Source organism: Trachemys scripta, chromosome 1 (genome assembly GCF_013100865.1).
Source record: "Trachemys scripta elegans isolate TJP31775 chromosome 1, CAS_Tse_1.0, whole genome shotgun sequence".
NCBI lineage: Eukaryota > Metazoa > Chordata > Testudines > Emydidae > Trachemys > Trachemys scripta.
In genome coordinates, this window is record NC_048298.1 from 85325213 (window position 1) to 85340192 (window position 14980).

At 43.5% G+C, this 14980-nt stretch overlaps 1 protein-coding gene across 1 annotated transcript; it reads right to left on the reverse strand.

The window, feature by feature from the left end:
* Positions 1 to 2930: 2930 nt before the first annotated feature.
* Positions 2931 to 14518, reverse strand: PDE6H (phosphodiesterase 6H). Its single transcript, XM_034774014.1, has 4 exons — positions 14354 to 14518; positions 8741 to 8922; positions 8100 to 8140; positions 2931 to 6989 (listed from the first exon to the last, which is right to left on the reverse strand). Exons 2-4 carry the CDS (start codon positions 8872 to 8874, stop codon positions 6913 to 6915), a joined length of 252 nt encoding a protein of 83 aa, XP_034629905.1. The 5' UTR covers positions 8875 to 8922; positions 14354 to 14518; the 3' UTR covers positions 2931 to 6912.
* Positions 14519 to 14980: the final 462 nt, after the last annotated feature.

Here is a 14980-nt window from a genome sequence, read left to right on the forward strand (position 1 = left end):
CTCTTTGCATATCTAGCAGAGGCCTCCTCTTTGTCCTTCACACAATCTAGTAGCTGTTGGTATGAGGGCCTTCTCCTGTGGCACATTGCCCAGGCAGAACTGCCTTCCTGTTATTTCCATCTCTTTGACTTTAGGTTCTTTCAGTTCCACTATTATTCCTTCCTTTCTATAACCTGGTCACTGTATTGCTTGACTCTCTGAAGCATTTTGGGGTACAGTTTAAAAGAAAGAGGCTATAAAAGTAAAGTGGTGGTATGCTGAACTTTTCACTTGCTTGGTGCCTATCAGCAGCCTTTTCTGTGTCCCTTCTCATAACATTCCTCCCACAGGTAATCCAGGAGCCTTCTCCTCTGCAGCTGCTGCCAATGAAGCAGGCTTCGGGTATCTTTTGGCTTTGTTCACTTTCCACTTCCTTTAAATCTTGTCTGAAAATATCTTTGTCTATTCATCTCTTAATCTCTTTGTCTATACATCTCTTAATCTCTACTTCCTCTTACTATATGGAGCCTGCCTATCTTTAGTAATATTTCCCATTCTTTCTGAAAGAAGAGATCCTTTCACACAACAAGGGGAGAATTGGTTTTGGAATGAGGTTAATTTCCAAGTTACTGAATCTATTCTTAAAGGACAGGGGCCAAATCCCTGGCTGGTATAAATCAGCACAGGTGAGTTGACTTCAAGGGAGCTATGCCTGTTTACACCAGCTGAGGATCTGGCCTCTAGTTGGAGGTACATTTGAACGTAGTATTTAATTAGTTAAAAGAAAATTCTTCAAGAGCAGAATGTTTAAGATTCTTAGCCCTGGGTACTTTGAAGAGGACATCAGCAAAGCCAGACGTGTCTCACACTGGATTGAGAATTAGGAGACCAGGATTCTAAGCTTGCCTCTGCCACTGATTTTCTATGTGACGTTGGGCAAGTAGTTTCACCTCTCTGTGCTTTTGTTTCCCCTCCTACCTTTTGTCTGTCTCACTATGTGTTTGTACAGCACCTAGACATTCAATAGATCCCCATCTCAGTTGGGACCACTAGCTGCTACTCAGTGGTGCAATCCTGCTATTTAAATGATAGATACTCTACCCTTGCCAGCATGGCAAGGCACGTACAAGGTGTGTGAGCTCACGCTGTATGGAGGATGCTGTTTTGTTCTTTACAATGGATGCCTCCATGCAGCTGCATGAGGACACCATTTTGTTTCTGTATAAAATAGTGTCCTCCATGTGGTGTGATCTCACCCACATACAGTGCATGCAAGGTCATGCTATGCAGAGACGCCATTTTGAGAACAAAATGGCATCCCTCCATTCAGCAAAAGTGCCAGTATGCTGTTCAGGCGTGATCCACCCCAACTACAGCACAGCTGCTACCATAATAAAATAATACCAAAAAAGCTATACAATTGGGTATTTTTAACCAAGGGAGTAATGCTTCAGACTTATCACTAAATCCTCTCACTTCATTTTCCATATTTCTTCTAATCGTTTCCTGTGAACACACCTTTGCTATTGAGAGAGATTATAGTGAGATGTGTATGACCCTTTGAGATATAACTTAATTGATTTATTCTGGTTTACCTGGGATTCACTGTAGGCCTTATCACGTAACCTACACAAAGAACCAAACACCTAATTTACCCTGAAGGGGGAAGCTTGGCAATAAGTACCTCGACTCTGTGATCAGAACCATTAGAAAGAAAAGCTTCTATTACTGCTTAGAGCAGGGGCACAGTCGGGAGAGGAGATCATGTTCCGAGAGGGCGGTGCATGTAATCAGTGTATCAGGAACCTACTTGCAGGTAAGAAGCTGGGAAAGGAGGCAGTCTTCAGAAAGAGGGTATTACATTTCATATTTTCTAAACCTTTTTTTTTTTTACTATTACATAAGATGAATGATTGAAAGTTTGTTAGTGTTGCCAACTCTTGTGACATTTGGTGATTTTCTTAAAGTCCCAGCTGCTGGAGTCAGGTGATTACTAGACAATCTCAGTTTCATTTAATTTGTATGTGTGTGTGTGTGTGTGTGTGTGTGTAAGTTTCCAGCCTTGAAGGTTGGGGCGAAAAAGTGTAAAGTGTTTTAGCAAAGGCACCCTAAAGGCTCAGAAAGCAGAAGGCAAAGAAAAAGAGCCCAACATTTATTATTTTAAAAAATATTTGGATTTTTAAGCCCATCTCATGATTTTTTGGGGGGGAGGGTCTGGCTCATGATTTATGAATACTTGTGTTGATAATATGGAAATCTGCTCATTTATTCAACATGTTCTCCCCCATCACATGTATGTACCCTAGTGTATTATTATAGGGTGATTCATGAGAGATGGCCTATCCAGACTGGGTTGTTCTTATAGGGTGACTCTTATGCACTAGGTTGTTCACACGTTGCTTTGTTATCATGGGGCTATTTAGTGTTGAGCTTCTAGAGTTCTTGAATTTGGAAGTAAAAGGGCTATTTAAATACATTTTGGGTTAGTGAGTTGGGAAACATATAAAGAGTTTGTGAACAGCTTCAAGGCTGTATCCATGGAGTTATGCTGGAGCTACTCCACCTGAGGTCCTGGCCCATAAGTTACAGAAAATGTAGGCTATGAAGTTCCAGAAAATGTGGGCTAAATTCCGCCCCTGCTTGTTATCCATTCCACTGACAGTGGCCTGTCACAGGAATCAGTGAGTAAGTATTATCTCCCTGGTAGCAGCACGAACCGAGGAGAATGTAGATTTGCTTCTCAAATGATGTCATAACTGAACTCTGTCGCTTATTGGCCACATGGCAGCAATAGCTCAGAAAATAACTAGCCTTCTTTCAAGGCGGGACGGTGATGGAGTGGTTCTAAAAGGCTCCTTCTGTCCCAGTCCACTCTCGCCAGAGGTGAAGGAAATAGCACGAAATGCTTTGAGTGAACACATTATTTGTTAAAAGTAATTTCAGACCATCTCTTCAGGATTTTAAAAACAATTTTTAATAGTAAAAGAACAAAGAATAACCTGTTACAATGTGAACATGCTGCAGTATTTCATAAGGTTTTTTTAAATATATTTTTTCCTTGCAACATTGCCAACTCTCACAGCTTCCTCTGAAAATTAAGATTCCAGGGGCTCTCTCATTCTCTCTTTTTTTAAAGACCAAAAGAGAACTTGTTTTAAAATTCCTTTCATAAATCTTAAAACTCCTTAAAATGAAAGAAATAACTATCATCTTAAAAGAATCCCCCAAAACCTAAGACCAACAGCAGCTGCCCCCAAACCCCTGCAAAACAGGTCTTCAGCCAGGTATGGGAGCTAGCAGGGAATGTATTGATTTTGGACTCCTTTGAAGGGGAAACCTAGCAATACTCTTGTGGTGGAAGGGAATGTACCAACACAGGGTTCAGAGGAGAAACTTTATCAATACCTTGATGTTCACTAGAATGTCCCAATCTCTGGACGCCTTTAGAAAGAGGGAACTTTGTGGCAGAGAACAGTCCCAATGCCAGAAGGCCATGTCTCAACCTGGGACAAAAATGGGAGCTCAAGGGCTACTCTAATGTTCAGTCCTCATGTTATGTTCCTAATTAAGCACACTAATGAGAGAGGCAATGACCACACTTCTTTGTGTGATCCAGAAACTGGAACCAATAAGCCTTTTTCCAGACAAATTATAAGAGGGTCAGAATCTGAGGGGGAGAGATAAGGGTCATATAAATAGAGCAATTTAAGGTGAGAGAAAGCACAAGAAAACTGACATCCTTATTTAATCAAAAAACCAAAGGCTATTAAGTAAAACTGAAGATAAATGAAATAAGTCACTCATATTTAAAAACTAAATAAAAATCACACCTGCACAGAGAAGATGTTGAGGAAGAGCTGTAAAATGAGAGAAGGGTGCAAGAAACGAGAAGCAACAATGCATGAAAAACAAAGGTTATAGATGGTATCTGCCTAACAAGTAGTCCTGTGATTGGCTGAGGGGGTTTCCTGTGACTGTGGGGCCTACTTCCAATCTTCCCTCCATTCACACATCTGGGCAGAGTTCCTTGGGTGGCGTCCACTGGCTCCCTTGACACCTTTGAGGAGCAGTGGGCTCTGTCCAGGGTTCTCTGCTCAGTGTCCCCTACAGGTTTCCTACATTTGACCCTTTGACCCTCACACTTATCCCTGTTATTTTTCTGTTGTCCCATGTAATTATTTGAGTCCCGGGCCCAGTGGATCCTTCCCACAGGCTGCGGGAGGGTGCTTTAGCAGTGGGCAGGCTTGCATCCGCCGACTTCCCAGAACCCACTATGAAGTAGTCCTGTGATGTAGTTCGCCAGTTGACACACAATTTGTACTTGTAATGGTTACATTGCTGTAATGTGTTTCTTGTTTGTGTACTACTGCCTTCTAGTGACTGGCCTATTGAAAATAAAAGCAGTATTACTGACAGCTAATGAGCATATCCCTTTATCTTTAAGTGGTGAGTCTTGTTTTTTTGGATTAAAGGCCCTCACACTGGAATAGGTGGTGATCATGATGCAGCCATGTATTTGTAACAATTCTTTGCGTAAATTGATTTTAAACTTTTGGCTTACACATATTTGCTAAAAAATTTCAAGTAAAAATGGATATATATCTATAAATTATTAGTTTGACACATGCAGTGTAAACCAGGGAAAGGTAAATTTGAATGAAGCTCACCACAATGATTAGAAGAATGAAATCCTCTTCTATGAGTATCAGATAATAAAAACCATTTGCCCCTTGATTCTGAAAAAATTAAAATCCTTTCTTAATGCAAGAGAGGAAGGGAATACTCTTGCCCCTTCTCTGCACAATTTCGAGTGTTGCTAAATGAATCACCATTCACCAGCCCAACAAGGACTAAGGCTGCCAGAGACCAAGAGATAGATCCATAAGGTTCAGTGGAACTATTCTCCTTCTGCCTACTCCCAGTTGTTCTCTTTCACCTATACCCCACCTTGCTGCACCAACCTCTGAGGTCAGGTGCTCAACTTCAACACATGCAATCTGCAAATCTGGAACTGGGGAAGGGCATGAAAGGAAAATGCTTCACATTCCATGGTTGATAGGGATGGGGAGTGATGTGGGCGGGGGGGGGGCTACTGTTTGCTAAATGTGAGGGAGAAGAAGGTAGGTAGGACTCCAGCTTGTGCTAAACCTGCAGTGTGCTAGAAGACTCATCTAAATCTGGCTGGTACGCAGCCCATGCTTTAGGATATGTCTACACTGCAATGTAAGCCCAGCGTTAGTGAGACTTGAGTCAGTTGCCTGTGCTAGGGAACCCTGGGCTTGAGTGGCTACACTGTATTTTTACCTTATATTAAGACTTTTCTAACCCAGGCTCGAGTGTAGGGCTCTGGCATCCACACTGCAGCGCGCAGACCGAAGTCTTAGTAACCATATCCCAGAATCCCTAGCACCTCCACCCTCTGAAATGTGGCTGCTCTAGCCCAAGGACCATGGTGCACTTTGGGAGAACTTTACTGTCTACCCTGCATGTTACCAGGAAGCCGGTCACTTTGCAAAAGGCTTGATCAGTTTGTTTTCCATTGCAAGCCCAGGAGGGTCTCTGACAGGGTGCTTGCAGATCAGTGATCAGAAGAGAATGGGTTAACACTGACCTGAGCTGCTGCTATTTGCCATTTTCACTAGAGTAGATTGCAGATTCTTGGGATAGAGAAGACCAAGGAAGTTGTCCCATGGAATTGTGGGATACTTCCAGCTGACTCCCAGGACCTGAGTCAATCGGGGCTCCGTCTACATTGCAAAGTAATAGGTCTCGCACCCTGGGTACCAGCTTAACTCCTCCAGCCCTGCAGGGTCCTGGAACCCTGGGTCCGAGCCCTAGGTCAGCGCAATTGCAGTGTACATGCAAGGGGGGGTTAGGCTTGAGCCAAGGCTCACACACAGGCCTACATTACAGTGTAGACATACTCTTAATGTGCTATATGTCACTGTCAAGTGACAATTGCAATGCTTCTCCATTTTCTTAACCAACAACTGGCAGATACAAGCTATTCCTCATGTAAATATGGTACCAGGAACAGGAAGGGATTTCTACTTATAGGTTATGAAAGTTTATATCACCTTGAGAGTCACTTGATTAGACTGGCAAACTCTCAGGATAGCAAAGGGGTGAGTGCTGTGATAGATTTAGCTAGTGATCTTGAACATTCAGGCTGTCAGCTGTCCTTATTGCAGCAATAGAAATCTAATAACTACTCCACTAACCTGTGAATAATATAGGGAAGATGTAGTATTCCCAAGCCCTTCTGTTCTATGGCTGAGAGGTGAATTTTAGTGGCAGATTCCCTACAGAGAGCTCATGTGAGAGACTCCAGGTTCTCCTTCCTAATGAAAGGTGGATAGGTGACTCTCAGGACTCTGTTCCCTATGAAAATACACCGAGCAATTGATTGCTGGCTCAGATATCATGGGAATCTCATCCACATCTGTTGGACTTCACATATACATGGAAAGCCTGAGAGTGGGCGATGGGTTTAATTCAGAGTTAGATTTTATAGGGTCAAGGGTGGGAATATAGGATAAGACTTCAAATAGGCACATACAGACAGTATCTCAGGTAACTCAGAGCGGGGGATATATGGTGAAAATTCATACATACAGCATCCCAGGAGTCAGGGGATACAGGTGAGACTTCACACACATGAACACTCCAGGGGGAAGACAGGATATTTTACAGAGATGTTTAAACATTTCCAATAGTTTCATCAGATGAAGCCTGGTGAATATTCAGGGTCCCTGATAACTTCTTGCCAAGTTAATCTGGAAGGAATTGTTTAGAACTAGGTGAATCTCATGAAGCCACCCTGCATGTGCTCAACAGAATGTCAGCAGGTGGATGGAAGGGCCGAAAATAAGTGTCAATGGTGAAGAAGACCATTCTGGAACCTTGGAAGACACCAGCAGTGATTCTGGTGACTTAGATGATACCAAACTGTGCCAGCTCATGCAGTTCCAGATGGCTGAAAGCCTCCCAGGGACAGATCACAGTAATATCTGCAAGATAGAGAGAGAAACTGGATAAGTTCAGTACAAGCTCAGTATTCCCCATTGTTTCTTCTATCCTAGAGAGATGGGCAGGCTGATTTATTAAAGAAATAGTGCTAGGGTGAAAGAGAAAGGAAAACGGGCCTCTATTCAAAGACTAGGCAGAGATGAGGGACAATATTTCCCCACCCCATCAGTGTAAGAGTGGGCAGCCTCCTGCCTCCTGCTACACTGAACTAGATCAATGGTTCTCATGTGGCATCTCACCACTTGCTGCACTAGAAAAAAAACATGTAGTCTTGTACCTCATCTCCAGCAACTGATATCTAGAGCTATGTGAACAGCTCACTTAAAATCTTTTGATTAATTTTGCTTCCCCATTAGTTTGTTTTTATAACCAGATTGTGATTTTCTTGAACACTTTTGTTATCTGACATTATTTGCTGAATAATCTTGGCACAAAGTTCTTAGTGTGTAGATTATTGGGGTGTGTCTGATGTTTGAAATCTGAGCTCTTTTGATTGGACACAGATCACATGACACATTTCTGGTCACTGGTTGGACAAGTGTAACTCTTGGAATCAGGATTCTGGTGAGAATGCTGACAATTAGCAATTTAAAATTCACTTTCTGTGATTTTTCTTGCATTATTGGTGTTAAAGTAACCGTTTCTGTGAACTTTCCTGCGGATGAAGTCATTTGCTAGAATATTTGCAGAAAGCAAACATAAGTGAGCCCATTCACAGCCAAGTGAATCCATTTAAAAATTCAAGCAGACATGAATTTTTCATAGTATTTGCCTAATTCCACATCTGATAGAAGATTACACGGAAGGGAGGTTAGAGCACCCACAAGGCACCTTGGCCACTTGTGTAGTGCTACATTATGGAGGGGCAAAAACGAAATTTATGCCTGACCATAGCAGGCAATCATCTTAAGCCCTGAAGCATGAAGGCTGATTGTCCATCTGTCTTGTATGGTTTAGACACAACAAATCCTGCATCTTGGCAGGGGGTTAGACTAGATGACCCTTGCTGTCCCTTCTAGCCCCATGATTTTATGTTTTTGTAACAGAAATACTTTAAAGGCATCTGAAGAGCAATATTACATATGACTTACCTGTTCCAAGTCCCTCCATACCTGGAATGTCATCTCCAAACCTGTGAGAAAGGACAACAGAGGAAGGTGAGACTGAGACAGAACCAAAAGAGAAGGATTACCTCACACAGGGTCTTTCCTAACTGAAGGGAGATTGGATCAGCACCTGAGAAAAGGGAATAGTTCAAGGATTTTGCTAAATTACAGGGACAAAGGACATAAGATCAGCAGCAGAGGAGGGGAACAGTTCACAAGGAGTTCCTCACTGCCAAGGGGACGTAGGGTTGCCAGTTTTGGTTGGATGAATTCCTGTAGATTTCATCACATGATATAATCTTTAATTAAAGATTAATCTTTAATTACTGGATTGGCAACCCTAAAAGGGAGTGACACAAGAGTATAATACAAGTGTTTCCTGGTTTGGCCTAATGGGTTCCATGGAGAATTTGGTGCAACTCTCTTGTTGGACTCATAAGGGGGAAGTGTTACTTCTGGTATGATATCCTCCCTATGAGAACTTATCCTGCCTTCTCATGTTCTATTCATGCAGAGTTCATCTGAAAGATCCCAGATATGAGAAGGTGTATCAGATCACCTCACTGCCTCACCTAATGTATGTGAAGGGAAGTACCACTCCCTGGAGCTCTCATTAGTGCTCTTACCCTTTTACTCCTTTCTTTGGGGGCTTGCTTTTGAACTGTCTTGTCTGCCTTTGCTTGAACTTGGGAGGTCCCTTGCGTGGTGTGGTGGGACCAGCTGCCACTTCTGTGGTGTTGAGGGTATTGGCGTCGCTCATTCTTGAATTGCTGTATACACGAGGTACTCCTCTTTCAAATCTTCCTGTCTGTAAGACAAATGCAGATAATGAAATGGAAGGAGGGTGCTGAACTTATGACTTCTAGATGCCATCAGCCAGAGGAGGGAGAAAGGACTATAACTTTGACCAGAGCCTAGGGATGGAGATTCAACAGCCAGGATGGGCAGGGATGGTGTCCCTACCCCCTGTTTACCAGAAGCTGGGAATGGATGACAGGAGATGGATCACTTGATGATTACCTGTTCTGTTCATTCCCTCTGGGGCACCTGGCATTGGTCACTGTCAGAAGACAGGATACTGGGTTAGATGGACCTTTAGACTGAGCCAGTATGGTTGTTCTTATGTACAGTATAAGAATCAGAACAGCATCTGCAGTCACACTTGCTAGGATAAAAATGGCAAGTTTTCAGTCTCCAAGCCATGGGGACACCAGCTGGGGGCAGGGAGACTTTTATCCCCTTAGCAGGATATTGCACAGCGAGCTGCAGACAGATGGTTACACCTGCTTCTGAAGGTTAATGTTGGAGACAGGTTGCTAGACCAGATGGCCCAGTAATCTGTTCTGGTGGAGCAGGAGGACTAGTACCAGTGGAGCTAGATAATTGGTTTGTCCTAGTCTGGTAAGGCCTATATTTTTATTTGCAGATTTAGTATATACCTACTTGGTGCCACATCACCATAAGAAAATGTTTATAATCATTACAGAATATCTGGGCAATACGGAATATTAGCCTCCTACGGAAATAGTTTTCCCCAAGATGTTTTAAACTGGACCAAGGCAAAATAGTGGAGAATATATTTTAGGAAACAATCCTTCATTGACTAGGATGTGGGAGAGTGTGAATGGGTGAGATGACCCAATAGACATTGTCCATCTCCATTTTTGACGATTTTAAGTGTCATGAACAATAGCTTTGCATACTCCATTGCTGCATATGGATCAGGCCATAATTCCATATGTAAAAAGGAAATCCAGGAACAAGGCTAACTAATTAATACGTGTGGTTCCCAAATCTGTACATCTGCTCAGCAGATTGTAAAAGCGGCCAAGGAACCATTTGGCCACTGTCATCCCCTAGTGGACATAAATTCAATTGCTGGCACATAGAGGACATACATTTTCTTTTGTCTCAGGTGGTAGAGCTGCTGCATTGGTATCTGAGGGTCTTGTGGTTCTACACCCCACAGGACATGGATCCCTGACACCTGTGTCCCATGGGGTCATCCATCCATTCATTAAGTCAGATGCAGCTCAGTGCACACTGTTCAAGAGCACCCAGTGGTATAGTGGTAAAAAAAAAAAAAGTGGATATACTAGCCTACAATACATTCCATATTCTCCAAAGGAGACGTGAGTAAAATTTGTTTACTCATTTTACCCTCAACTCCACTCCTGTGTGCACCTATGGAAAGGGGGGGTTTCCATCTTTCTCCCTTCCTGAAGTCACATGCTTCCCTTCTCTGCATTCATCATGTAAGTCCTGTCCTAAAGTATTTCTGTTGGTTCACTTACTGAATGTTCATGCTAACAAGTGTTGGAATTAGCTTCACAATCTCAGTACTGACGTCAAATCCCTTTATGTCACCACAGTAACTTTAGTATAATCCTCCAAATATCCTCTTTCCCTCCCCCACCCCTCTGTTACGACGCTACAGACTGCAGAGATGAGATCTTTCTAATCACCAGCCTATAAAAGCCACTAAAGAGCTGAGAGTATTTTTAGATCATTGACAACCACGGAATGAGAGGGCTTCTTGCCCCCCATCAGTGCCTGCAATTGCTGTAATTCTTTCCTTTAAACAAAATCTAGAAAGGTCGGGGGGACAGCCTGAGGAGCAAAGAATATATTCTTAGCAATTCCATTTTAACGTGTGCATGCGTGTTGATAGGCCACCTACTTTGAAATAAGGGTGTTCCATACAAGGTGCTCAGATACCAAAGTGATCAACATTCTATAAATACCTCAATAGCTGCATCTTTTCATATCTAATACACTAGAGACTGAATGGTTAAAGCCATCCTAAGTGAAATAACAGACAGTAGAGTTTGCAGTGACAGCCAGGAATAGTTTGAAATGTATATACACTAGCCCTGCTGCTCACAGTATATCCACAATCTTCCAAGGCACACTTGCTATACACTCAATTTGATCACAAACCTAGTCATAGTAAATCTAGTTATGTAGCTGTCTTGTTACCTATATGGTCCCTGTCACCATAGTATCTGAGCATCTCCCAGGATTTTATGGATTTATCCTCACAACAACCTTGCAGAGTGGGGAAACTACATTTTATAGAAGAGAAGCTGCGATATAGAGATTAAGTGATTTGTCCAAGGTCACAGAGTAAATCTGTGTCAGAGCCAAGAATTATACCTAGTTCTCCTGAATCTCAGTTTAGGGCCAAATTCTCTGATGAAGTAAATGGAATTGTGCTAATTTACACTAGCAGGGAGTTTGGTCTCTATTTTCTTAGCCACAAGACCATCTTTCCTTCCTGAGGATGTGTTATTTAAAGAATTGACAAAAAAATTTAAAAGCCTGCTGCTTTGCTCTAAGAAATGTAGAGCTTTAAGCATAACAATTAAGCATCGTGGTGTGCGTGGGCTATACCTGCCTACACTTGTGGTTAAAGCATTGTGCACTAGTCTCAAGAACAATAATAATCAATGGGGTACACAGTTACAATGATGTAGACACTCTCCTGGAGTACTAGAGGCACAGGGTGATAGAAATGTGTAATCAGTATCCAAAGAACATCTCTGACCAGCTTTGATCCACTTGGACAGACCCAGATATTATCCTGGCCACCCATGAGAGAATGAAATGTGACATAATAGTAAAAATGGCTGACTGAGATTTTTAACCCTGGATACTGACATCAAGAAACCGGAGAGGCAGCTGGGCTAACATCTGTCAGTGAGATCGCTCCCTGTTTTAGCAGACACCAGGCTGGTGCTAGCACAACACTCCATCCAGATCATAATGCCTTTGAGAGGCAGCTGCCTCCCATCCCTCAAAGCCCCCTTGGCCCCGAGCTTTACTCAGGAAGAGAAGCAGATAATAGGAGGGCTCCGTCTGTGGGATTCAGAGCCTTTCCTCCACCCCACCACCATGTGAGGTTTCAGCCACTTCCACCTGGTATATGGTGGGAGAAAGCTTCAGACCAAACCATACTACATCCTATTTCTCATCTGCAGTAATGTAAGAGAGAGGGAAAGAAATGGGAATCAACAGGGTTAAAGAATTACAGTTCTCTCTTCCCCGCAGCACCTTCATTACTCCTGTTCTCCCTACCCATCTCCACAGCTTGACGGCACCTTGGGAAAGAGCACAGAGCTTTTGGGTAGGAAGCGCTGGGAGAGTTCATACTTCCTTCATCTCAAGCTCAGCACCAGACAGCACAAAGTCACTGTGCTGCTATTACACTGACAGGCCAGTGAGAGTTAATTTCCATCCACTCACAGGCAAAGATGTCTTTGTTCTTGCAGTGGAGGCCAATTCTCATTGACACAAGAGCTGCACCAATTCTTGTGTCTCTGTGATCAGTTCCTCCGGAACCATGCAGGACCACTGAGTGGGGCTGCAGCCCAGGACTCACAGAAGTAGGAGAAACACACAGCACAGCCTTCCATTTGTGTTCTGCAACCCTGTCTATCCATTTATCTAGGTACTCGGATGGTCCCTGTCACCCCAATACTTAGGTGCCTGACAATCTCCTACTTCACCTAGATTTGATCTTTTTCTATGGCACCTCTTTGAGTTCTCTGGCGCCTTACCTCTGAATATATTCCAGAGTCTTTGCCACAGCTCCCCTGACACTAATGTCACTGGAAGACGGTGAAAGATAGTCCCAGGGTGAGAGAACTGACAGAGCCAGTAGCTGTGGATTCTTGTCCTTTCCCAATGAAGGTTGCTGGACAACTGAATGTTCCTTCACATCCTCTGCTCTCACTCACACAGTGTTATCTAATTGGCTCTGACAGGCTCTTTACTTGGCCCAGGATTTAATCCATTTGCGTAATGGCCTTGCTTGCGTCTGAACACTAATTTTACCTAATACAATCTGTCCACAGTGATGTTCTTATCCCAGTGCTGGCAGATGACATCCCACCTCTGGGTTGGCTTCCAGGTTAATCTCCTTCCCCGCTACCTTCTGATTCCAATGCACTTAAGGAGGCTTGAGTACTAGTGACAAATAGCTGCTCTTTAATCCATCCCCTTCACAGCTTTAGTCTCTGATCCTCTACGAAAAATTTCCCTGACAAGCGAAATAGACATCTGACATGATCTTCTTTATAGCAGCATCAGATTCCCCACGTGGGCTGTGACCTTCCTTGGGTCCGTGCCCTGGGAAGGTCAGACACGCACTACTGCATGTGTGCTGGGATCTGCAGTGCGGCCCCAAAAATCTGAGACACAAGGCCCAGGTGGGTTGGGATCTTCCTCGCAACAATGCTCTGAAAATACATATTGTCTCCAGGTAGAAATGCTCTCAGCTATTTTATTCCATGTGGTGATATCCTCACCATCTCAGCTATGGGCCTTGTGTGCTGCAGCAGTGATCTTCCTCGCAGCAGTGCTCTAGCTAGAGAACTTTGTATCCAGTATCAGACATAACTGCTGCTGAATGGAAAGAAGTCCCATAGCTCCAGGGCCAGCTGTTTGAACTGGGGATGTAATGAATATTTCTAGCCTCGGCCACTGCTGATGCCTGCATCCTACTGCTCTGAGCTCTCAGACTCTTTTCTCTAGCAATGGTTTCAAAACCAAACAGAAACAAAAAAGGATACATTTAAAAAGAGAGTCAGTTTTTAAGCTAGTTTTAAGTAGAACTGAAGTCCTGCAGCCCACTCCTTGATGGGAATCCTAGGAAATTCCATCCCATTCTGCTAAGGTGAAATGGTGAGCTTGGAAGACAGACTGTTACAGAGAGAAAGGGTTTATTATCAGACTGGGGAAGGGGGTATCTAGCTGTGTGAGCAGAACCCTTCAAATACCTCCTGGGGTTTCAGCAGTACCTTGTAAACAGCAGCTGAGTCCTGGACTCCAGTAGTGTCTTTACCATAGTGCCCTGTACACATTTTACAGCAATGCCCTGCCAGTGCCAGCCATACAAAGACTCAGATGAATTCCACAACAGCCAAGCAACGGTCCAAATCAAACGGCCACCAAGAAAAACACTAAGGAAGAAGCTGCTTCCAAACTAACCAGCCTCTTATAGGTAGGCTGACTATTCATGAAAGATTCCCATTTACTTCAGTCAATGGATCCCTACACTAAGGTAAGAGACAGAGCAAAACGTTACCTAAGAAATGAAAATCTGTCTCTTCCAGACAAACTCCAAACAATTCCCCAGGGTTTTCATTAGACTTTTCTCAGCTCAGTTTCTCTCTTTCTTCCCACTCTCCCTCCCCAGTATCAGTCTGGGATACACAGAAGTTGTAGGGAATACTTACAGTGCTGAGAGCTCCTCTTGGAAATCATTAAATTACCTTCCTCCAGCCTGATTAGAAAAATCTCTCAAAGACGCAACTCATTGTCCAGAAATAGTCTGCCCGCAGGTGATGTCACAGACTCAAGGCACCAATCATGAAGCATTCGTCCTTGGAGGAGGGCAACCGTGTCTCCAAGACCTCTGATCCTGGCTTTACTGAGGGTGCATCTAGGGGAAGGTTTAAAGAAATGTCATAAGCATGACATGCTCCTAAGAGAAGGCCCAAGTCCATTTTCTGAGTTGGGAAGGGGAGGTGGGGAAAAGGACGCCTCCCCCATCTCCAACAATCTAGCAGCTTGGGGCAAAGTAGTTGAGTAGCCCACTGCCACTATTACAGCCCATGGGCTAAGGTAACAGCTAGGTCTTCTAGGTGCCCCTGCACTGGAGTAGAGAGGTTAGGCCTGTGGATGAATGGAGTGACAGAAGTGGCAGGTAGGGGTCTGATAGGGAAGACAAGGGGAATACAACATTTTGTGAGGACATTTTACAAGGGAAGCAGATGATACATGTAGATAAATCTCTGTATTAAGCATCTTCAAATAACTTTCATATGACTTTGTATTATGCCTCTATTTTCATACAACTTTGT

Coding starts and splice junctions, on each gene's coding strand:
- PDE6H (XM_034774014.1), bottom strand. CDS start 8,874: ATGAGCGACGCCAATACCCTCAACACCACAGAAGTGGCAGCTGGTCCC. Junction 8,141..8,740: donor CCAAAGAAAGGAGTAAAAGG/GTAAGAGCACTA, acceptor CCTTTCTCACAG/GTTTGGAGATGACATTCCAG. Junction 6,990..8,099: donor TATGGAGGGACTTGGAACAG/GTAAGTCATATG, acceptor TCTATCTTGCAG/ATATTACTGTGATCTGTCCC.